Here is a 24376-nt window from a genome sequence, read left to right as displayed (position 1 = left end):
AGGTTGTACAACACCCGTCTCTATCGTGGTAGGTTAATAAGGCTTCAGCGTCGAGCTACCAAGGTGTTGTTCTCGAGCATAGATGAGGACAAGGATCGAGGATGGATGGGCCGGTTTGTTCGAGTGAAGGCTTCCGACTTAATCTTAGCCAAGAAGATGCCACTTCCCGAGAAATGGAATATGAAGCGTAAGTACAATCCCACTTATAAATTCCCTTTATTGTGTCATTTCCCTTGCTTCTTCTCATCAACATCCCTTTCTATGATGTAGCGATCTTTTGGATGCCTGGTGCAATTCCTAACCTTGAGAGCTGGGTTAGGAAACTGGCTTAGACCACTTCGTGTGTTGAGCGCTCATGGCATGATTTGACAAGGGCTGATGTGGAGCCAAAAATCATGGTAAGCCCTTTTTCACATATTTGATGATCTTTGCTGAAATGTTTCTTTTCATACTCACTTGATTTGTTTTCATACAGGCCTCGGATAAAATGTTGTCATAAGGCCCCCATCCGGGAAGGAAGAGGCATCACCCCTGGCCCCAAAACCAGTGAAGGATAAAAAGAGGAAAAAGTTCTCGGCCTTCGAGGACCCAAATCCTAATAAAAGTAAGGCTCGTAAATGAGGATGATGGCTCCGAGATGGTAGCCCGAGTAAAGAGGAACACCAAAGCCCCAAAGGCATCTGAGTCAGTGAGGGTTGGAGAAATTCAGCCTCGAACCGAGGGGGTCTCGGAAAAGGATCCAGGTAAAGTCCCTGAGTTGTTGGAGACTGATGGTGCCTCCCACCGAGATGAGCAGTCGACAGGTATATCCGAAGGGGCCGGCTCCGAGGCCCTACGAAATGAAGAAAACACCCCAAGTGATTCACTTGGGCAACAGAAATTAGAGACTCCCCGCTGCATCCTTCCTTCTCAGAAGGGGAAGTTCTGGAGGCTTAGACAATGAAGGCCTCTCAAGTAGAATTTGCCCTCGGAGGGAAGGACCTCTTCCGAAGTTGTTTGCAGGGGTCGAGGATGTCGCTAGCATGAATGAATTGGACGTACCGAGGAGGATCTTGGGCGAATCTTCCTCAAGTTTCAAATTGACCAGCCAGTTCCAACCCCTAGTGTCGATCTTGAGTGCAAACGGACCATCATTATTACGGTCCCAGAGGATGCACGAGTTTTTGCCGCCTCCATAAGGTGGCCAGTTACCTTCAAGGTCTGGTCATCGAGGAGGATCAATATCTTATGGACTAGGTAGGAGCACCATGCCTCTTCAATGAGGCCCAGCAAACTTTTAATGGGGTAAGCCCTAAATTTTTCTGTTGACATCAGTCTTCATACTTGTGTTTTCTCTCTTTGCCTAATTCTTTCCTTTCTATCTTTGTAGGCCTCGGTACTTCATCATGAGGCTTTCTTCAAGTCTCGAAGAGAGTTAAGCCGATATGAAGCTGAAATTTGAGGGCTTACCGAGGAGAAAAATGCTCCCAAGCTTCTTGGTGAGCAAAAAAGAAAAAGAAATCAAAGGTCTCCGAGCTGAGTTGGTCGTGGCCCAGAAAGAACAAAGTGAACTGACCGAGCAGGTAAATAAGTCTTATACGTTTATGGCCTCGATTTGGGAGTGATGGCTAATGATTTGATCTCACAGGTCCAGCGGCTGCATGGAATGATCGTACAACTCCAAGGGGAGGTAAATAAGGTGAAGGCAGAGACTTCAATATGGAAGCAAAAGATGGATCTCGAGATCAGTTCTCATCAACTGAAAGACAACTCTAAGGCTTGAAAGAGACGAGCTTGGAACAAGCAAAGAAACTTTAAGATCTACAGGCTCGGTTGGACACGGAGATTGTAGTAGCGAAATCTGAGGCTGAGACGGTTAAGGCCGATGTTGAGGCGATCACGGTTGTCTATCGATCTAACGCCGAGGCCGCTCAAGCTCGAGCTAAAGAAGTTTCTGATACTGCTCAGGCTCGAGCATACTGGGTTGCCGATCATGTCAAATGCTAGTCTCAAAGAGTGACTCTTGAGGAGATTCATGATCGTGGCTTTAACCTTGTTGTCTAGATCGAGAATGCAAAAGAGCTTGAGGCTGAAGCCAAAGCATTGCTCTCTTATGATGATGATGATTCCAGGAGTGTGACTGGATTTGAGAGCGGAGGAGATCCCGAAGGTGAGAATGTAGCTCCAAGGAAAATTAGGCACTTAGGATTTTTCTTTTTTAAATTTTTGTGTAGGACCCTGATCGGTCCTTGTAAATATTTTGATATGTATAAAGATCTCTTTGCTTTTTGACTTGTCTTTATTTCAATTTCTACCTTGTGAAAAGTCAGTTTCGTCCATGCTTTGTTCTTGAGTACAAGGCTTAGGCAATTTGGTTGAAGTCGGACTAATGTAATCTTTGTAATCAAGTGAGTACTTGCTAAAACTCAAAGTAGGATGACCCTTAGGTTTTAGTTGAGTGAGGTTGACTTCTCAAACTCAAAAATAAAATGGCCCTTAGGCTCTTGAATTAGGCCGATATGGCTTTAAAAGAATGGTTTTTCTACCTTTTCGGATTAGAAAGTTAATCATATAAATATTTGTTATGCCTTAGCACGAGATAAATTTGTACCCATTAGGGTTTTCGAGGGTTGGCGTTATCAAATCCCTTTGCTTCGTTATGTCTTAGCGTGAAATAAGCTCGTTTGGTAGTTCGAACAATTTGGTACCCTTTAGGGTTTTCGAGGGTTGATGTGATCAAAACCCTTTATAAATTTGTTGAGGGTAGCCTTTTAAACTAGTTTTATGGAAATATTTGATAGCCTATTTTTTTACAGAATTCGGACTTCTCTGAGTCGTATTGGTTTGGCCGTAGCCTTTGACTTGGGATTTGCCTCTTGGGCTTGTTTCCCGATTATACTTCAAACTTGTTCGAAGTGTTAGTCTCCGAGTGGGGTGGCCATGGCCTATAAAAATGAGGGTTGCCTTTTTAAGGTCTTATGATTTTAGTAGTTCGATTACATCGATTTTTCGAACAGTAGTCCCCAAGTACGGGGTAAGTTGTTTGAACTTCAGTTATGATCGGCCCTTAAGCATATTTGTCTTTAGGGCTCGAGTAATCAACATGGTCACCATTCGTTTGACCATTTGGCCCTTAAAAAGTTTTACCTATCGAGACCTTGTTGACACGAAGTACCTTCCTTGTAACAAAGTTAACATCCGAGGGTGATGCCCCCAATATTCGAGGTTGATTGTAAAGAAGCCTCGGATACTGTCGAGTTGCTCTAAGTTAGCAAAAATAGTGGTTGACTCATTAAAAACCTCGCCGAAAAAACCCATTTAGGACAAAAACTGGTCTAAGGGGAAAAGAGTGCAACGCGTGCTTTCAGACCTAAGAACTTTGTGGTGAAGGATCCTTCGATATCTTTGGTCGAACACCTGCAATCGGTTAGTATAAAATATAAATGAATATGGAAAAGGTCGTACCTTAGCAGTAATATCGTTTGAGGAGTGATATGTTCCAATTGTTTAGTAATTTCTTTTCGTCCATCGTGCCAAGTTTGTAGGATCCTTTTTCAATTATATCGAGGACTTGATACGGTCCTACCCAGTTTGGGCCAAGTTTTCCTTCATTTGGGTCCTGAGTATTAATGGTGATCTTTCCCAAAACTAAGTCCTCGATTTTAAAGTGTCGAAGATTGGCTCTTCGGTTGTAGTACATTTCAATCGGCTATTTCTGCATGACCATTCGAACGAGGCCGGCTTCCCGCCTTTCATTTAGCAATTCGAGGCTCGTATTCATAGCCTCATGGTTTGATGCTTCCGTTGTATACCGAAACCTAAAGCTAGGGTCCCCGACATCAACCAGGATTAGAGCTTTGGCACTATAGACTAAAGAGAATGGTGTTGCCCATGTACTGTATTTCGACGTTGTTCGATACGCCCAAAGGACCTCGGTCAATACTTCTCTTTATTTTCCTTTGGCTTCGTACAATCCTTTCTTTAGATTTTGGATGACGGTCTTGTTTGTCGATTCGGCCTATCTGTTCCCACTAGGATGATACTTTGTTGACATGATTCTTTTTATTTTATGATCTTCGAAAAACTCGTCAATTTGCTGCCGACGAATTGCATTCCATTGTTGCATACGATCTCGGTAGGCATTCCGAATTGGCATATAATGTGATCCCATATGAAGTCTATAACTTCTTTTTCTCTGACTTTTTCGAAGGCCTATGCTTCAACCCACTTAGAAAAATAGTCAGTCATAAACAAAATGAATTTAGCATTACCTGGGGTTGATGGTAGAGGGTCGACGATATCCATTCCCCATTTAAGGAATGGCCATGGGTATAGGACTGAGTGGAGTTGCTCTCCGGGCTGGTGGATCATCGGCGCACACCTTTGACATTTATCTCATTTTGTAACAAATTCTTTAGTGTTTTTTTTTTCATATGGCCCAATAGTATCCTACTCTGATGACTTAGTGAACTCTCGTAGAACGTAGTCGGTGTCTCCTAGTCCCAAACATTTTGCTAACGATGCATAGACGTTCTCCTATACAGTGTTCCATCTTTGGCCAAAGTGAACTGTGCGGCCTTAGTGCATAGAGTCCTTGATCCTTTAGGATACGATGGAAGCTTCCGGTTCTTTAGGTATTAGATGTACTTATTCCTCCAATCTCAGGTTAGACTTGTGGAGTTTATCTCGGCATGTCCTTCTTTGATTACTGACTTTGAAAGTTGTCCGACAGTCCCCGAGCTAAGTTCATCATCTTTGATCGACGACCCCCAATATTCAAGGGCATCGGCCTCGCTATTTTGTTCTCAAGGTATATGTTGTAGGGTCCATTCTTTAAATCAATGTAGAAACACCTGCAATTTGTCCAAGTACCTTTGCATTCAATCTTTTAAAACCTCGAAAGTTCTGTTGACTTGATTTACCACAAGTTGGGAGTCGTACTTGGCCTCGATGACCTCCGCTTCCAAGATCTTAGCTAACTCGAGACCTGCAATCATGGCGTTATACTAAACCTCACTGTTAGTTAATTTCGAAGTTTTGATAGACTGTCTATTTGTATTACCTGTGGGTGGCTTCAAAAATTGTCACGCCCCGAACCTGGGCCTGGATGTAACACGGCACTCGGTGCCTGACTACATGTGACCGAGCGAACCAACTGGCTGGCTGAATCAACATGTGATATCATAACATACTAAATGTGGAAGATAAACTAACACATACTGATATACTGAAAGTATGGATGATATAAAATAAAAATGCAGAAATACTAATACAATTTTGAAACATATTTGCAGCCAACATAGCTTAACATAAAAAGCCTGAAATTCTGTCTAACTGTTACTCTAGTCTATGAAGCCTCTAATTAAGTACTGAAAACATTGACTGTCTGAAAATATTGAAGACAATAAGATAATTATAATTCCCCGAAAGAACTGGGGATCACCAAACAGCTGATACGAGAGTCCTAGTGCTCTGAATCGTCAACCTGTAAATCATTACCTGCATTGTGAGATGCAGGCCTCGGGCAAAAGGGACGTCAGTACATTTGAATTTCACTGGTATGTAAAGCAACTAAAAGAAAGAACTATAAATGCTAAAACTAATACTAAGTTGATAATTGAGAATTGATAATTAATAACTGAAATGATAACTGTTGAAACTGAAATTGAAATGATAACCGATTGCTAATAACTGATAACTGATAATTGAAATGTTAACTGATAACTGAAATAATACCTGATAATTGATAACTGAAATGATAACTGATAACTTAACTGAACAAAGGAAGTAAGATTATGAAAACTCCCTCTTCTGAATGATGAACAACCTATTTATCTGAATATTAAACTGCGGCCTCAGGACCAAGTATACATATACATAACTGCGGCCTCAGGCCCAAAGATGCATAAAGCATAAACTGCAGCCTCAGGCCCAAAGATGCATAAAGCATTAACTGCAACGTCAGGCCCAAAGACAGGTGTTCGACATTCGGGGATTTAAAATCAGGAACTGAGAATCATACTGCAATACATGATAGTGAAATACTGAATCACACTGAGTTACATGATACTGAAATACTGAATAGGACTAGGCTGAGACATGTATTCTTGAACTTGTTATGAATACTGAAACTTCAACTGTTTATGGCATACTGAGTAATCTATACTAAGACTCGAGGTCATCAAACCCAAGTCTATATTGAATACACACTGAGCTCACAACATTTAGAATGAAAGTCATGAACGAGTTACGAAGCTAGAGAATAGAAGTTCTGCAACTTATTCAAGGAAACTAGGCTTAAATATATTTCTGAGGCAATTGGTAACGTGGTAAAAGAAACATAGTGTAGGGAGAATCACTAACATTCCCAAACATAGAGAGTTAGCCTCGCATACCTTAACTTCCTGCTCTTGAGTGTAATACAACATTCGCCGACCCTTTCAACTTTAATCTATATCAATACAAGTCAAAGAGATTCCATGTTAGCAATAATTCTCATGTTTTGGTCACTTAAGCATTTTCTCAAACACTTGGTGACATAAAGCTTAATAGTCCTTATTAATGGTGTCTTTACACCCAATAACCCATTATCTTGCTCCTAGATAAATTCTAAAGTCTCAAATAGTTATAATCAACATCATTCTTTATCACCCATAAGGTAAACAACACCCTTAATCAATAATCAACAATCAACAAGCCAAACCTATTATTGTTCATGCTTTTCTATCAAACCAATCAACTCATATCTCATGAACTTGTAGTTTACAATCACTAATTCAACGCTATAATCAATTAGAGGGTGAAGATATTACCTTTTTGACGTTCAATCTCTTTGAATTTGAGTTCTAGGGTTCCTTCTCTCATCAATAATTCCCCAATCAAATATCTAATGATTTGGAGGGCTTACCCATGTTAATAAGATGTTAGGAAACTGAAATTAACTAAGAATCACCATTAGAACTTACCTTGGGTGGTGGAGGGACCCTTGAGGAGTTAGGTTTTTGAGAGCTCCCCTCTCTAGAGCAAGTTTTTATGTTTTGGGGCTGTGGGGGATGAAGTAGGTCTTTAAAACGACCCCTCATGAGCACTCCCGTGTACCTGAAGGCTTGACCGCACTACTGACCACGCAAAATGGCAGTAACACTGCCTCAAAAGAAGCGAGGCCGCTCTCGAGGCGCGCTACAAGCCGCGCATATCGCATACTGTTATATAAAATATGCATACCTTTTTGCACAAAGATCAGTTCCAGCTCCATAATATATCGTTGGAAATCTATTTCAAAGGGATACAACTTTCATGCTTTGAGTGTTCCCAAATTCCTTACACATTTTCATTAAGCTCTGATGGAAGACAAACCTTCTGCAAACTTAGTCGATTTTGTCGAATCTTATTCACCTCACTTCCCATCTTGATTCTAAAACAACTATTTTCACCAATAATCATCCATATAGGAGTTCATATGTCTAAAATATCAAATTAATACCCATTTAACATATCCACACCTATTCCGAGTGTATGGGGTGTTACAAAAATGATGCCTAGCCTGGACCCCTTTACGTTCGAAGCACCGCCCGTGAAGAGGGTCCACACCCCCGATGATGTACCTAATTTTAATAATAATTCCTTTTTAAGGACGGATGGACTGGTTCATTCGAGTGAAGACTTCCGACTTAATCCCGGCCGAGAAATAGAATATGAAGCGTAAGTACAATTACGCCTATAAATTCCCTTTATTGTGTCATTTCCTTTGCTTCTTCTCATCAAAATCCCTTTCTATGATGTAGCAATCTATTGGATGCCTAGTGCAATTCCTAACCTTGAGAGCTGGGTTAGGAAACTGGCTTAGACATCTTCGTATGCTAAGAGCTCATGACATGATTTGGCAAGGGGCAGATGGGAGGCCAAAAATCATGGTAAGCCCTTTTTCACATATTTGATGATCTTTGCTGAACTGTTTCATTTCATACTCACTTGATTTCCTTTCATACAGGCCTCGGATAAAATGTTGTCATAAGGCCCCCATTCGGGGAGGAAGAGGTATCGCCCCCATCCCGAAACCGGCGAAGGATAAGAAGAGGGAAAGGGTCTCAAACTATGAGGACCCAAAGCCCAAAAAAAGTAAGGCTCATAAGCCGTGGAAAGACCTCATCATCTTGCCTGCGGAGGTAGTTCAGCGGCTAAGAGAGGAAAAAGAAAAAAATGAGGACGATGGCTCCGAGCTGGTAGCCCGAGTAAAGAGGAACACCAAAGCCCCAAAGGCATCTGAGTTAGTGAGGGTTGGAGAAATTCAGCCTTGAACCGAGGGGGTCTCGGAAAAGGATCCAGGTAAAGTCCCTGAGTTGTTGGAGACTAATGGTGCCTCCCGCCGAGATGAGCAGTCGACAGGTATATCCGAAGGGGCCGGCTCCGAGGCCCTACGAAATAAATATAACACCCCAAGTAATTCACTTGGGAAATAGAAATTGGAGACTCTCTGTCACTTCCTTCATTCTCAGAAGGGGAAGTTCGGGAGGCTCAGACTATGAAGGCCCCTCAAGTAGAAGGTTCCCTCAGAGGGGAAGACCTTTTCCAAAGTTGTTTTGCCGGGGTCGATGATGTCGCTGGTTGAATGACTTGGACGTAGCGAGGAGGATCTTGGGCGAATCTTCCTCAAGTTTCAAATTGACTAGCAAGTTCCCAGCCCCTAGTGTTTATCGTGAGTGCAAATGGACCATTATTATTATGGTCCCGGAGGATGCACGAGTTTTTGCCACCCCTATAAGGGTGGACAGTTACCTTCAAGGTCTGGTCGCCAAGGAGGATCAAGCTTTGATGGACGAGGTGGGAGCACCATGCCTTTAAGGCCTAGCAAACTTTGAATCGGGTAAGCCCTAACTTTTTCTATTGACATCGGTCTTTATAGTTGTGTTTTTCTCTCTTTGCCTAATTCTTTCCCTTATATCTGTGTAGGCCTCGGTACTTCATCATGAGGCTTTCTTCAAGTCTCGAAGAGAGGTAAGCCGATATGAAGCTGAAATTCGAGGGTTTACCGAGGAGAAAAATGCTCTCAAGCTTCTTGGTGAGCAAAAAAGAAAAAGAAATCAAAGGTCTCCGAGCTGAGTTGGTCGTGGCCTAGAAAGAACAAAGTGAACTGACCGAGCAGGTAAATAAAGTCTTATACGCTTATGGCCTCGATTTGGGAGTGATGGCTAATGATTCGATCTCACAGGTCCAGCGGCTGCATGAAACGATCGTGCAACTCTGAGGGGAGGTAGATAAGGTGAAGGGATAGACTTCAATGTGGAAACAAAAGATGGATTTCGAGATCAGTTATCCTCAACCGAAAGCTAACTCCAAGGCTTGAAACAGAATAGCTTAGAACAAGCAAAGAAAATTGAGGAGCTACAAGCTCGGTTGGACACGGAGATTACAACAGCGAAATCTGAGGCTAAGACGGTTAAGGCCAATGCTGAGGCAATCGTGGTTGTCTACCAATCTGACACCGAGGCCACTCAAAATCGAGCAAAAAAAGTTTCTGATAATTCTCAGGCTCGAGCATACTGGGTTGCTGAGCATGCCAAATGCCAGTCTTGAAGAGAGAATCTTGAGGAGATTCATGCTCGTGGTTTTAACCCTGCTGTCGAGATCGAGAATGTGAAAGAACTTGAGGCTGAAGCCAAAGCATTGCTCTCTTATGATGATGATGATTCTGAGAGTGTGAGTTGATCTTAGAGTAGAGGAGATCCCGAAGGCGAGGATGTAGCTCCGGAGGAAAATTAGGCACTTAGGATTTTTCTTTTTTGAATTTTTGTATAGGACCCTGATCGTTCCTTGTAAATATTTTGATATGTATAAAGATCTGTTTGCTTTTTGACATGTCTTTATTTTAATTTCTACCTTGTGAAAATTTTGTTTTGTCCATGCTTTGTTCATGAGTATAAGGCTTAGGCAATTTGGTCGAAGTCGGACTAATGTAATCTTTGTAATCGTGTGAGTACTTGCTCGAACTCGAAGTGGGATGAACCTTAGGTTTTAGTTGAGTAAGGTTGACTTCTCGAACTCAAAAATAAAATGGCCCTTAGGCTCTTGAATTAGGCCGATATGGCCTTAAAAAGAATGGCTTTTCTCTTTTTTCGGCTTAGAAAGTTAATCATATAAAAATTTGTTATGCCATAGCACGAGATAAATTTGTACCCATTAGGGTTTTTGAGGTATAGTGTTATCAAAACCCTTTGCTTCGCCATGCCTTAGTGTGAAAGAAGCTCATTCTGTAGTTCGAACAATTCGGTACCCCTTAGGGTTTTCAAGGGCTGATGTGATCGAAACCCTTTTTAAATTTGCTAAGGGTAGCCTTTTAAACCAGTTTTATGGAAATATTTGATAGCCTTATTACACAATTCGGACTTCTCCGAGCCGTATTGGTTTGGCCGTAGCCTTTGACTTGGGATTTGCCTCTTAGGCTTGTCTCCCGGTTATACTTCAAACTTGTTCGAAGTATCAGTCCCCGAGTGGGGTGGTCGTGGCCTATAAAAACGAGGGTTGCCTTTTTAAGGTCTTATGATTTTAGTAGTTTTAATACATCGATTTACTGGACGGTAGTCCCCAAGTACGGGGTAAGTTGTTCGAACTTTAGTTGTGATCGGCCCTTAAGCATGTTTGTCTTTAGGGCTCGAGTCATCTATATTGGCACTGCTCATTTGACCGTTTGGCCCTTACATAGTTTTACCTATCGAGACCCTGTTGACACGAAGTACCTTCCTTATAACAAAGTTAACATCCGAGGGTGTTCCCCCCCTAGTATTCGAGCTTTATTGTAAAGAATCCTCGGATACTATCGAGTTGCTCTAAGTTAGCACAAACAATGGTTGCCTTATTAAAAATCTCGCCAGAAAACCCATTTAGGACAAAAATTGGTCTAGGGAAAAAGAGTGCATCGTGTGCTTTCAGACCTAAGAACTTTGTGGTGAAGGATCCTTCGATATCTTTGGTCGAACACCTGCAATCGATTAGTATAAAATATAAATGAAAATGGAGAAGGTCGTACCTTAGCAGTAATATCGTTTGAGGAGTGATATGTTCCAATTGTTTGGTAATTTCTTTACTGTCCATCGTGCCAAGTTTGTAGGATCCTTTTTCAATGATATAGAGGACCTGATACGGTCCTTCCCAGTTCGGGCCAAGTTTTCATTCATTGGGTCTCGAGTATTAATGGTGACCTTTCTCAGAACTAAGTCCCCGATTTTAAAGTGTCGAAGATTGGCTCTTCGTTTGTAATACCTTTCAATCCGTTGTTTCTGCACGGCCATTCGAACGAGGTTGGCTTCCTGCCTTTCATCTAGAAATTCGAGGCTCGTATTCATAGCCTTATGGTTTGACGCTTCTGTTGTATACCGAAACCTGAAGCTAGGGTCCCCGACATCAACCGGGATCCAAGCTTCGGCAACGTAGACTGAAGAGAAGGGTGTTGCCCCCGAACTGTATTTCAACGTTGTTCGATATTCCCAAAGGAGCTCGGTCAATACTTCTCTCCATTTTCCTTTGGCTTCGTTCAATCTTTTCTTCAAATTTTGGATGACGGTCTTGTTTGTCGATTTGGCCTATTTGTTCCCACTATGATGATACGATGTTGACAGGATTCTTTTTATTTTGTGATCTTCGAAAAACTCATCACTTTGTTGTCAACGAATTGCTTTCCATTGTTACATACGATCTCGGTAGGCATTCCAAATTGGCATATAATGTGATCCCAGATGAAGTTTATAACTTCTTTTTCTCTGACTTTCTCGAAGGCTTGTGCTTCAACTGACTTAGAAAAATAGTCAGTCATAAACAAAATAAATTTAGCTTTACCTGGGGCCGATGGTAGAGGGCCGACGATATTCATCCCCCATTTCATGAATGGCCATGGAAATAGGACTTAGTGGAGTTTCTCTCCGGGTTGGTGGATCATCGGTGTATACCTTTGACATTTATTGCATTTTCGAACAAATTCTTTGGTGTCTTTTTCATATGGCCCAATAGTTACTCTGATTACTTAGTGAACCAATGACTCGGCAACGGAATGGTTTTCACAAGTGCCCCTGTGAATTTCTCGTAGAATGTAGTCGGTGTCTCCTGGTCCTAAACATTTTGCTAACGGTCCATCGAACGTTCTTCTATATTGTGTTCCATCTTTGGCCAAAGTGAACTATGCAGCCTTAGTGCATAGAGTCCTTGATCCTTTAGGATACGACGGAAGCTTCCCGTTCTTTAGGTATTCGATTTACTTATTTCTCTAATACCAAGTTAGACTTGTGGAGTTTATCTCGGCATGCCCTTCTTCGATTACTGACTTTGAAAGTTGTACGACAGTTCCCGAGCTAAGTTCATCATCTTTGATCGACGACCCCAAATTTGCAAGGGCATCGGCCTCATTATTTTGTTCTCGAGGTACGTGTTGTAGGGTCCATTCTTTAAATCGATGTAGAGACACCTGCAATTTCTCCAAGTATCTCTGCATTTGATCTTCTAGAACCTCGAAAGTTCTGTTGACTTGATTTACCACAAGTTGGGAGTCACACTTGGCCTCGATGACCTCCGTTCCCAAGCTCTTAGCTAACTCGAGACCTGCAATCATGGCCTTATATGCAACCTCATTGTTAGTTAATTTCGAAGTTTTGATAGACCGTCTAATCGTATTACCTGTGGGTGGCTTCAAAATGATGCCTAGCCCGGACCCCTTCACCTTCAAAGCATCATCCGTGAAGATGGTCCACACCCCCGATGATGTACCCAATTTTAATAATAATTCCTTTTCGACCTTGGGTACGAGGGCTGGCATGAAGTCGGCCATGTAGTCTGCCAAGATTTAAGATTTGATGGTCGTTCGGGGTTGATACTCGATATTGTACCTGCTGATCTCGACAGCCCATTTGGCCAATCGGCCTGAGAGTTCGGGCTTGTGCAAAATGTTGCGAAGGAGGTTGGTGGTTACAACACAAATTGGGTGACATTGAAAATATGATTTTAATTTTCTAAAGGCACTTATTAAAGCAAGCGCTAAATTTTCTAAGTGTGGGTACCGAGTCTCAACTTCACCTAAGGTCCAACTAACATAATAGATAGGAAATTGCATACCTTGCTCTTCTCAAACTAAGACCCCACTTACCGTTATCTCCTAGATTGCTAAGTACAAGTAAAGTTGCTCGTCCGCCTTTGGGGTGTGAAGCAATGGCGGGTTCGACAGGTATCGTTTGAGTTCCTCCAAAGCATGTTGACATTCCGGGGTTCATGGGAAATTTCTCTTTTTTTTAAGTAGTGAGAAGAATCGATGGCTCCTATCTGAGGACCTCGTAATAAATCAACTAAGGGCAGTTATGCATCTTGTTAATCTTTGTACAGCCTTGACATTGTCAACAACTATGATGTCTTCGATTGCCTTGAATTTATCGGGGTTGATTTCGATCCCCCCGATTTGATACCATAAAGCCGAGGAACTTGTCCGAGCGGACTGATAACTAGGGATTCTAGTCTATTTTATGCTCCTTTTTGCTTGAGTTTTGGACTAAAATGTGTACAAATATTCTCCAAAATCTAACTTGTTGTGCTTGATTGCAGTGTTTGGTCAAAAAGGGACAAGGATATCATAACCAGCTCAAAAAAGAAGTGAAACCTGCACAAGTTCAAAACCAAGTCAAAGCAGCGCTATTACATAAAATTCACCGCAGCCGTAGAAGACTCACCGCGACCGCGGTCCTTTGATCGAGGTCCGTGGTAGCAAGGATTCAGAGAGTTGTCATTTTTGGAATTCAAGCTACTGCGGTCCGTGGTGATTTTATGTGATCGAAGTGCCTCCACCGTGACAGAGGTGAATTTACTGTGGTCCGCGGTGGAGGAGTTCAGAGAGCTTAGAGTTAGAGCAAAAGCTGAAAATCGTGGTTGCAGTAGCCTCACCGCTGCAGCGGACCATTTTTTATTGTCAACGGTACCTCCGTCAGGGGAATTTTTGTCCAGAAAATTTAACTGTGTATAAATACTTTCTTTTCAGATTTTTAGGTCATCTTATCAGCAGTGAGCACGTGAACGACGACTTTTTCCCATTTTTTAGTAATTTTGCAGCGTACTTAGCAATTAATCTTAGTATCTTATCTTGTAATTACAATTTATGGATCATTCTTCATCTCAATCTATGATTTCTTCTTCAATTATGAGTAGTTAAACCCATTAGCTAGGGTTGTGTCTCAACCATAGTATGGGTATTTAATGGGTCTTTTATTTTAGGGCTTAGATGTTTATGGGTGATTGTTATTAGGCCTGATTTATGCTTTCTATGTTGAATTAGTGGTTGCAAACACTAATTTGTGCCTTTTTGACTTAGGATCTTCTTGAGAAAGAGAGACTATGTCTAGGAATTTCAGGCCAACAAGGAATTGGGGTGTATTCAAGATATTGATAGCCCCAATTAAAGGGTTAAACCTAGAGATAGTAATACCCGACTTGAGCCAACATTGCTTGCACAAATTGAACACCTAATTGGGCTTGAGAAAGTCAATTAGGGCAAGGTCACTCTTACTACCGAGAGGTGTAGAGTGAGAAGCTTCGGTCATTGGCTATATCATGATCCCAACTATAACATTATTTCCCTAAGTTTCAGATCCCGTCAGATACTCACCTAGGAGTAAGTCACTTCCCTAGTGCCTCTTTAACCATTCAAAAAATCTTACAAAAACATCTTTTTAGTTTAAATCTTGTGCAACATTAGTATAAAATTAGAAGTAACAAATAAATAAGAATGATTGGAAGTGTAATCAAGAGCACTACACACTGCTAGATTAGATAGAAATCCAACTCCAAACATTATATTAGCTCCCTATGGATTCGATCCCGACCTCCTCGCGTAAAATCTGCATCGACCGCTCTCGCCACTCAGTAGTAGTGTAGGGTTGTACCCCGTCACTTTTTGGCACCGTTGTCGGGGAGCTAAAGGTTTTGGATATCTATCTAAATAGCTTTGTGTCTTGTTTGTCTTTCCTTCTATGGTACTAATTTGTGTGTGTCGACATTTCAGGTACAAAATGGCGAACAATAACAATGACCCTCTTGGAAATGCTATTCCGGGGGATGAGGTAGATGACAATATTGATGATGAGGTACCTATAGTGCCTCAAGGTCAAAGGAGAGGCCACCAGGCCAATGATAATGTTCCAGACCCTCCCCCGCCACCTCCAAGCGTGGCTCCTCGGGTGCTTCCAAACCAAGGACATGCTAGTGCAATTGTCCCACCCCGGATCCGGGCGGGCAATTTTAAAATTACAAATGTGATGTTGACTTTGTTGGAGAAGCAAGGGTATTTCATAGGTTCTCCCCATCAGAATGCTTACAAATATCTTAAAGGCTTCGTGGATACCTGTTGGGGAAGCAAGCAAACAAATGTGTCAGAGGATGCACTTCGGTTGAGATTGTTCCCTTTTTTACTTAGAGGGAAAGCTTTGGACTGGCTTGAAAGGCTTCCCAACCATTCCATCATGAGATCTAGGAGAGATATCGGACAATGGTGAAAGAATGTCCGAACAATGACATGACCGAAGCAATGATTCAGCAGACATTTTACCGTGGCATTAACACAACCAATAAGTGTGTAGTGAACCAGTTGGCAGGGGGGAAATTTTATGAACACACCTTATGATCAAGCGTGTGAAATATTGGATGAGATGGCAGATACTTCCTCAGCTTGGCAAAGTCGAGCCAATGTGCCACAGGGTGACCCTACTGTCATCCACTTGCACAAAGAGCTCCATGATCATGGTAAGGCAATAGCAGTGTTAACTACCACAATGAACCAGCTAGCGAAAGCTTAATTGCAATAGGTTCAAGCTCCTAGACAAGTAAATGTTATGGAAGGTGTCAACATGTTGGTCAACAAAAGATGACAAAGAGGTCAACAAGGTCAAGGTAGTCCGGATCAATATGACCAAGGTAGTGGTGGGTTCAATCAAGATGAGGGCTATGATGGCAAAATGAAGAAGTACAATATGTGAACAATTATTAAGGACAAAGGGGCAATGCTCCTACTCAACAACAACAGTGGAGATCCCAAGGAAATTGGGGGAATCAAAACCAATAAGTCAATAGCAACTGGGGGAACAACAATCAAAATTGGGGCAACCAGAACAACCAGGGTAATTGGAGTGGTAACAACAACAATTGGGGAGGAAACAACAACCAAGGGGGGTGGAACAATGGCAATCAAGGGAATTGGGGGAAAGGCTTTCAAAGGCCTCTAATATATCAACAACCAAACAACCCACCTCCATTTCCGTCCCAAGGTCCTAGCTCGTCAAACAATGAGATGGTAAGGATCGAGATGATGTTTAACAAATAATGAAGAAGAACACCGACTCTGATGCCCAGTTGGCATCCCACAATACTTCAATCCGGAATTTGGAGGTTCAACTTGGCCAGATTTCACAGTCTTTGAATACACGCCCTAAGGGGGCTCTACCTAGTGATACGATAGTAAAATCGAAGGGTGGGAACAACACCGGGCATGCTATAGCGGTGATTACTAGAAGTGGTTGAGGTGGTGATGTAAATACCTCCAAGAAAAAGGAAATTGTGAGTGATGAGATTCAAGTGCAAGATGATGATGTTCCTTTAGTTGATGAGTAAGTAAGAGAAGAGAATGTGAATGCGGAAGTGAGGATTGATGTTCATGATGATGAGGTGGAGACCCAAGATGATGTGAACCCATCTAGGGAACACGTAATAGGCATACCGGAAATGGTAGTTCCCAAGTCTAAGTCTCCCTTGCCAAGGCCTCCTCCACCTTACCCTCAAAGGATTGCGAATCAAAAGAATGAGAACCAATTTAGAAAATGTATTGACATGATGAAGAGCTTATCAATCAATGTTTCTTTGGTGGAAGCTCTTGAGCAAATGCCAGGTTACGCCAAGTTCATGAAAGACTTGGTGACTAAAAAGAGATCCATGGACTGTGAGAGCATCAAGATGACTCACCAATTAAGTGCAATTGTGCACTGGATGGCTCCAAAGCTTGAAGATCCCGGTGCTTTCACCATCCCATGTACCATTTGGAGCGCTAATTTTGTAAAGGCATTGTGCGATTTAGGTGCAAGTATCAATTTGATGCCTTACTCCGTGTTCAAAACTTTGGGTATTGGGCAACCTAGGGCTACTTCAATGAGGTTGCAAATGATGGATAGAACTATGAAGATGTCGCTTGGAATTGTAGATGATGTTCTTGTTCTGGTGGACAAGTTCATTTTGCCTGCTGATTTTGTGATCTTGGATTGTGAGGTAGATTATGAGGTTCCGTTCATATTGGGAAGACCTTTCCTTACAACTGGGAAGGCCTTAGTTGATGTGGAAGCAGGGGAACTCACCTTCCGGGTGGGTGATGAAAAAGTGGACTTTCATGTGTGCAAGTCAATGAAGCAGCCCAACAGTACTGAAGTGTGCTCTTTCGTGGATCTTGTCATGGCATTGATAGTTGATGATACTAGTGCAATGATCAATGTGGAGGACCCTCTAGAGGCGGTATTGTTGAATCTTAATGTAAATGAGGATGAAGGCCAGGTGGAGTGTGTCAATGCTTTACATGGAATGGGCTCTTACTCTGATGAGCCTCGGAAGCTCTCTTTGGATCTTAAGAATAGGAAGACTCCACCAACAAAGCCCTCAATCGAGGAACCTCCCGTGTTGGAGTTGAAGCTGTTGCCTCCATACTGCAGGAATGAATTATTAGGCCCTAGTTCTACTTTGCCAGTTATTCTTTCCTCTTGTCTTACTAACATATAGGTATATGCCACATTGGTGATGCTCCAAAAACAGAAGAAGGCAATTGGATGAACTTTAGCTGATATCCAGGGGATAAGCCCCACCTTTTGCATGCACAAGATTATTCTTGAGGAAGATGCCAAGACCTTTGTGGAACATCAGAGGAGGTTGAATGAGGCTATGCAATAAGTTATGAAAAAGAAGGTGATCAAGTGGTTGGATGCAGGGGTTGTGTACCCCATCTCGGATAGTTCTTGGACTTTGTCGGTGCAATGTATGCCAAAGAAGGGTGGTATGACCGTGGTTACAAATGTGCAAAATAAGTTGATTCCAACCACTACTATCACCGGATGGAGGGTGTGCATGGACTATCACAAGCTGAATAAAGTGACCCGCAAGGATCACTTTCCATTGCCTTTTCTTGACCACATACTAGATAGACTTGCTAGGCGTGCCTTCTACTGTTTCTTGGATAGGTATTCTAGGTACAACCATATTTTGATTGGTCCGAAAGATCAGGATAAAACCACCTTCACGTGTCCGTATAGTACCTTTGCCTTTTCTAGGATGCCATTTGGGTTGTGTAATGCACTGGCTACATTCCAATGGTGTATGATGGTCATATTTACTGACATAATGGAGGACATTTTGGAGGTGTTCATGGACGACTTCAGTGTTGTGGTGACTCGTTTGATGAATGTTTGAAGAACCTTGACAAAGTATTGGCCCAGTGTGAAGAGACCAATTTTGTGTTTAACTGGGAGAAATGCCACTTTATGGTCGAGGAGGGCATTGTCCTCGGCCATAAGATCTCAAAGCAAGGCATAGAAGTGGACAAGGCTAAAATTGAAGTGATCTCAAAGCTTCTTCCTCCTACTTCAATAAAGGGGGTTAGAAGTTTTCTTGGGCATGCGGGGTTCTACCGAAGATTCATCAAAGACTTTTCTAAGGTAGTGAATCCCTTGTGCAAGTTATTGGGAAAAGATGCCAAGTTCATGTTCAATGAAGAATGTATGAAAGCTTTTGAACTCCTCAAGTACAAATTGACCCAGCTTCAAAGGTGTTGAGTTGGAGCGAGGACAGCTTCAAAGGTGTTGAGTTGTGGTTTTTATTGGCCCATATTGTACAAGGATACAAGTGAAATAGTGAAGAGATGTGATGAATGTCAAAGAGCGGGTGGAATTTCGAAGAAGGATGAGATGCCTCTCACCACTATTCTCGAGGTTGACATATTTGATGTGTGGGGAAATGATTTCATGGATCAATTTGTAAGCCCTTGTGGCAACACATATATTCTTGTGGCCATTGATTATGTTTCAAAGTGGGTTAAGGCCGTGACTTTACCCAACAACAAGGCCCGGAGTGTTGTGGTCTTTCTCAAGAAGAGTATCTTTACTCAGTTTGGCACTCCTATAGCAGTCATTAGTGATGGAGGGTCTCATTTTTGCAATAAGGCATTTGACACTTTGCTTGCAAAGTATGGTGTCAATCACAAGGTCTCTACACCTCACCATCCTCAAGCTAGTGGGCAAGTTGAAGTCTCCAACCGGGAAATCAAGAGTATATTATCAAAGACGGTCAATGCAAATAGGACCGATTGGTCAAAGAAATTGGATGATGCTCTTTGGGCTTATAGAACTGCTTACAATACTCTGATTTGTATGTCTCTGTACCGGTTGGTGTTTCGAAAAGCTTGCCATCTACCAGTCGAGTTAGAGCACAAGGACATGTGGGCTTTTGAGGAAGTTAAATCTTGAATGGGATGGGGTAGCAAATCTTCGGATAGAGCAGCTTAATGAGTTTGATGAGTTCCGGTTTCATGCCTACTCCAGATCGTCCTTGTGTAAGGACAAGATAAAGTACATTAATGACAAGTATGCTCGTGGCAAGAGTTCAAAGTGGGTGATTTGGTTCTCTTGTTCAATTCCCTTACGACTGTTTCTGGGTAAGCTTAAATCAAAATGGAATGGACCTTTTGAGGTGGTGTTTGTGACTCCGTTTGGTGCTCTTGATTTTAAAAACAAAAATGGTGAGATCTTCAGAGTTAATGGTCACAGAGTCAAGCACTATCTTGTCATGTTTGATGATAGCCATGTGGTGGCAATGATCTATCTCAAGTGGTTGATGGTAACCAGTGTCGTGCCACGATGTTAAATCAGGCGCTTCTTGGGAGGCAACCCATATGTTTTTCTTTTTTTTTTCTTTGCTTTTCATCTTAGTGTAGGATTTGCTTTTGAATTAATTGGTTGTGAGATGTGTATATGGATGTGTGATGCAGTGTAGGACTAAACTGAAAAAATGTGTCACTCTCTGAAGTTTGGACCACAACTATGCTCTATTTTTCGTGGTCCGTGATGGCCTTATTGCGGGGGCAGAATTTGATTGCGGTTCGCAGTGCTAAAAGGTTAAAAATGGAAGCTCTTTGAAGTTTTAACAGCTGTCGCGGAGCATTTTTCGCAGACTGTAGTGGGTTACCGCTGTTGCGAAGCATCTTTCGCGGTCCGCGGTGGTCTCAAAGCAGTAGCCCTTCTGATTTTCACAACCATAGTCTGCGGTGCATTTACCGCGGCCGCGGTAGGTAAGAATTGGTGGGCCCCAGGGCTTGTGTATAAATAGGACCTCAAGCCCCCTTTTACACTTTTCGCCCTTTGAACTCTCAATCACTATAGACTAATGTTCACTCACGCACTAAATTGCACAACACAAGAACTGAGCGTTATTTGTATTGCATCTCACTTCTGGTAATTCAAACCTATCTTTAGTCTTTAATTTTATTTTTATTTTATTTTAATTTGATAGTTATTACTTCTTCTTCTTCTTTTTTCTTTCAATTTTAACTTAGGGTTCTATAATGTTCATTCGATTAGGTTTTACTTAGTCAGACACGGTGATTAACTACCTAGTGTGTTGATAATATGTTGATTAATGCTAAAATGCACGAAAAATTAGAAACCCTACGTGATGAGCCCAAATTTGACCTTTACGGTCTGCGACGGCATTTTTTGTGGTCTGCGGTGCTCTTACCGCGGGCGCACTCAATTTTTTGCGATCCGCGGTGCCATTTAATCAGAGAGTGGGTAGTCTGATTCCTACCTCTCAGCGATCCGCATTTGATTTTTTGCGGTCCGCGATGTAGCTTTCGTGGCCACAGTGCATTTTTCGCGGACCGTGGTATGCAGTTCTGCTTTACACTGGCAACTACTTTTCTGCACTGCTTCTTCCAATCTTTGCACTAACAAGTTCACCTGATATACTTGCAGACAATGGTTAAATCCAGAGGCGGTGGTGAAAGACAAAAGGGTAGAGCAGAGTCCTCCTGGGGTCGGGGATGAGGCATGATCAAATTGACCCCAGCAGCTCAGAAAGCAATTGGGGAAACCAGAAAACTTATCAAAGCTGCAGATAGAGTTGCTTCTCATTCTAAGGGAAGTGAGTACTTGCCCTCCTGGGAGGCATCTGAGTGTGATTCAGTGCTGGAGTATGAACCTGAGTTCCCCGAGAGGTATCGTTTGAGAGATTTACCTACACCTTCGGCCTCTCTTACTGCTCATGCTTCAGTTCATATTTCTTTTGAGTCGTCTGAGGGCTCAGCTGAGAGCGGTGTTAATTTAACCCCACCTACACCTTCGTCACCTGGACAAGATGTAGAGTCTGGGGTATCGGATGAAAAGGGAGGCGGTGTGCCTCAACCCGGGGGTGTGGAGAGAACTAGAACCTTGAGGTGTGGCAAAAGTGATTCGTTAGTGAGCTAGCTTATCACAAGTTTTGAGAATGGTGGCCTTCAAGTTCGCTTATTATTGAGCGCTAATTCATAGAGAGGGATCTCTTTCCACACAACCCCAACGTGAAACAGCAACGTGTGGGGTGGGATTACTTTACCAACAGGGTGTTAGAGGCAAACGAGAACTTAGTCAAAGAGTTTTACGCCAATGCTTTCCACATCAAGAAGGATACCAAAGTGACTAAAGTGCAGAACTTGAAAGTGAAGTTTGATGGGAAGACAATCAATGAGTACATGGGCATTCTTGAGGAGGACGAATCATTGTACTTGGAGAAATTGGCACTTGATGAGGCAGCCCGTCCATGGTTAGCATCATATTTGGCTCTCCCGGGTACCACCCCAGCATGGTTGACATCAGGAGATGCAATCTTGAGGAACACTCTAAATTTTAAGGTGAAGGGGTGGGAGACTTTTGTATGCAGCAGGCTAGACCTCACTACTCATGAAAATCCTATGCTGGTCTCCCGGGCAATATTGGTGGCATCTATTATGGCGGGGTTCCCGGTCAATGTTGGGAATGTTATGTCTAGGGAAATCACTAGAGTGGTCAATGAGGGTGACAGATCATACCCCATCGCAAATTTCCTTACAATGTATTTGGAAGACCAGGATGTGGAGAAACGGAACTTTGACGTGAAGGTGAAACCCAAGATGCCCTTTTCCTAGTACAGCCTCAAGGCGGATGACAACCCTAAAGCCAAAGATGCTAAAGGCAAAGCCACTACTTCTACTGGCCAGTCTGAAGAGCCAGTAGTACTAGTCACTTCCTCTTAGCCTTCCACTGCCATACCAGAGCCTGCCACCGGACCATCTACTTCCACCCCTCCAGATATTCCATCCTCCCCAGCATACCCATTAACTACCCAAAGATTGAACCAAACACTCTGCAGTATCAACAACTAGATGCAGACAACAACTTCTAAGTTGTCTATACTTTCTAGTTCAGTGGCAGCGCAGTCAGTGCCCCCACAGCCACAGGTGCCAGCTTCGGTAGAGGAGACTCTCAAGGAGCTTCTGGACAACTAGAAGAAGCTCCTTGATAACCAAAAGCTGATAATGGATGCTCTTGGTGAACAAGGGAAAACACTGAAGGAGCTGAGCAAATACACAAAGAAGCTGAAGCATACACGGGCATCGAAGGAGTCGGTCAAGGAATTGAGAGGCGGAGTGGAGAAGATGAAGGCAGCTGATCATTTGCCTTTGGAGCGGCTATTGCATGATCATCCTCCAGCAGCTGAGACAGAGCAGGTTCCGGAGCAGGAGCTTGAGAGAGATCCAAAGAGGAGGAGGAGGATCCCCTAGGTGGACGATGTTGCTATTGAGTTGGCAGAGATGGAGGGTGTTGCTTCTGACCAGCCACAGGCTCTCGGGACAGCTGATCCAGCTGCCCAACCACATGCTCCTAGGAAAGCTGATCCAGATGCCCAACCACAGGATCCCGTGCTACCACAGGACCCCATGCAGACAGAGGATCAATAGGGTGTTTTCTTCACTCTCTAACTTTCTTTTTTAGCTTATTTTTTGGTTAGTTAGCATTGAGGACAATGCTAGCTTTCATTTGAGGAGGTGGCCCTACTTGGATTTTTGATTTGATGGTTGGACTGTAATTATGGCACTATTTTCTTTTTTTATATTTATTTTTCACTTTTGGTATGTATATAACTTTACTTTTTATTTTACTTTTCGTTATTGATTCTAGTTTGGTCTGTATATAAAGTTACTCTCATGTATATATTCATCCCTTCTTATGCATATTCATTTAAACCCCTTTTTTGTACATATTCAGTTTACTTGCCACATATTACTTCATAGCTTGTTTTGCAATTTCCTTAATAGTATAGCTTTTTATTTCATTTGATAGCTTCTTTTTCTGTTCATAGCTTCTTATTTTTCAAGTTTCAATGATCAACAAGCCTTTGGTTTTCTTAATGCCACGGTTCTTTCCAACGGTGGAGTTTCTGTGAACCGAGTGGCTCTTCCCGATGCTGGATGGCATGACAACCTTCTTAAGGGTTTGAGTTTGTTTTTCTTTTTGTTTTTGTGTAAATAGTAGTTAGTAAGTAATAGTGTCTCAGGCAAAGATTCACTTGGACCTAACATATTTACATTTGGCCTTATGGTTAAAAACAAATTGTTGTGTATAGGATGGTGATAGTTGTGAACTTGAGACTCTTGTGTTGGCTAACCAATCATCGAGTGGTTTCTCGGAACCATTTGTGTTGCTCAAATCTTAACTAAGGCTATTGTGGGCCTCCGACTCTGTTTCTTTAGCAATCCTTTAGCTTGTGTGGTGAGGTATTGATTTGCAAGTCCAAGTCTTGTGCCAATGAGTCTAGAACTTGCCCTGAATATTTGTCTAGGTGAAATCCTAAGTGTAGCTCGGCTTGAAAAGTGATTATAGGCTCTCCTTGATCCCAATTGAAACTTGAAAACATCCATAGCCTACCAATGATGTTATCTCTAGTCAACCTCGTTGAGTCTTAGCCCTTATTCTTTCAATAACCATGATACAAACCTTTATCCATTCTAAAATGATCCTCTCTTGGAACCCTATCTTTCCTTAGCACAAGGCAAAAACATATGTTTGGGGGGAGAGACGAGGAATGCAAAAGTGATAAAAGGTACAAAATGAAGAAAAGGGAAGGCTAAGAAAAAGAAAAAGAAAGAAGCCAAAGATTAAAAAAGAAAATGAACAATGTAGAAGAAATGAAGGGTTTCAACAAAAGCAAAAGATGAAAGGCATGGAGAGATTATAAAGGAGAAAAAAAAGAATTGAAATGAACAAGAAAGAGTGACAGTGTGTCTCTCTAGCCCCTAAAGAAGAAGTAAATGACTGAAAGAGTCAAAGAAATGTGTGCCAAA

The 24376-nt window shown here is 42.3% G+C and overlaps 2 protein-coding genes across 2 annotated transcripts; both read left to right on the top strand.

Annotated features, from left to right (window-relative positions):
* Positions 1 to 16716: 16716 nt before the first annotated feature.
* Positions 16717 to 17754, top strand: LOC138870786 (uncharacterized). Its single transcript, XM_070148624.1, has 2 exons — positions 16717 to 17253; positions 17395 to 17754. Exons 1-2 carry the CDS (start codon positions 16717 to 16719, stop codon positions 17752 to 17754), a joined length of 897 nt encoding a protein of 298 aa, XP_070004725.1.
* A 755-nt stretch (positions 17755 to 18509) lies between these two features.
* On the top strand, positions 18510 to 21072 carry LOC138870784 (uncharacterized). The gene is made up of 5 exons (XM_070148623.1): positions 18510 to 18793; positions 18905 to 19392; positions 19505 to 19853; positions 19953 to 20012; positions 20994 to 21072. Exons 1-5 carry the CDS (start codon positions 18510 to 18512, stop codon positions 21070 to 21072), a joined length of 1260 nt encoding a protein of 419 aa, XP_070004724.1.
* Positions 21073 to 24376: the final 3304 nt, after the last annotated feature.

The sequence above is a fragment of the Nicotiana sylvestris genome, chromosome 6 (assembly GCF_000393655.2).
Source record: "Nicotiana sylvestris chromosome 6, ASM39365v2, whole genome shotgun sequence".
In the NCBI taxonomy this organism is placed as follows: domain Eukaryota; kingdom Viridiplantae; phylum Streptophyta; class Magnoliopsida; order Solanales; family Solanaceae; genus Nicotiana; species Nicotiana sylvestris.
The sequence above is the reverse complement of the archived record's forward strand: the minus strand, read 5'-3'. Positions and strand labels throughout refer to the sequence as shown.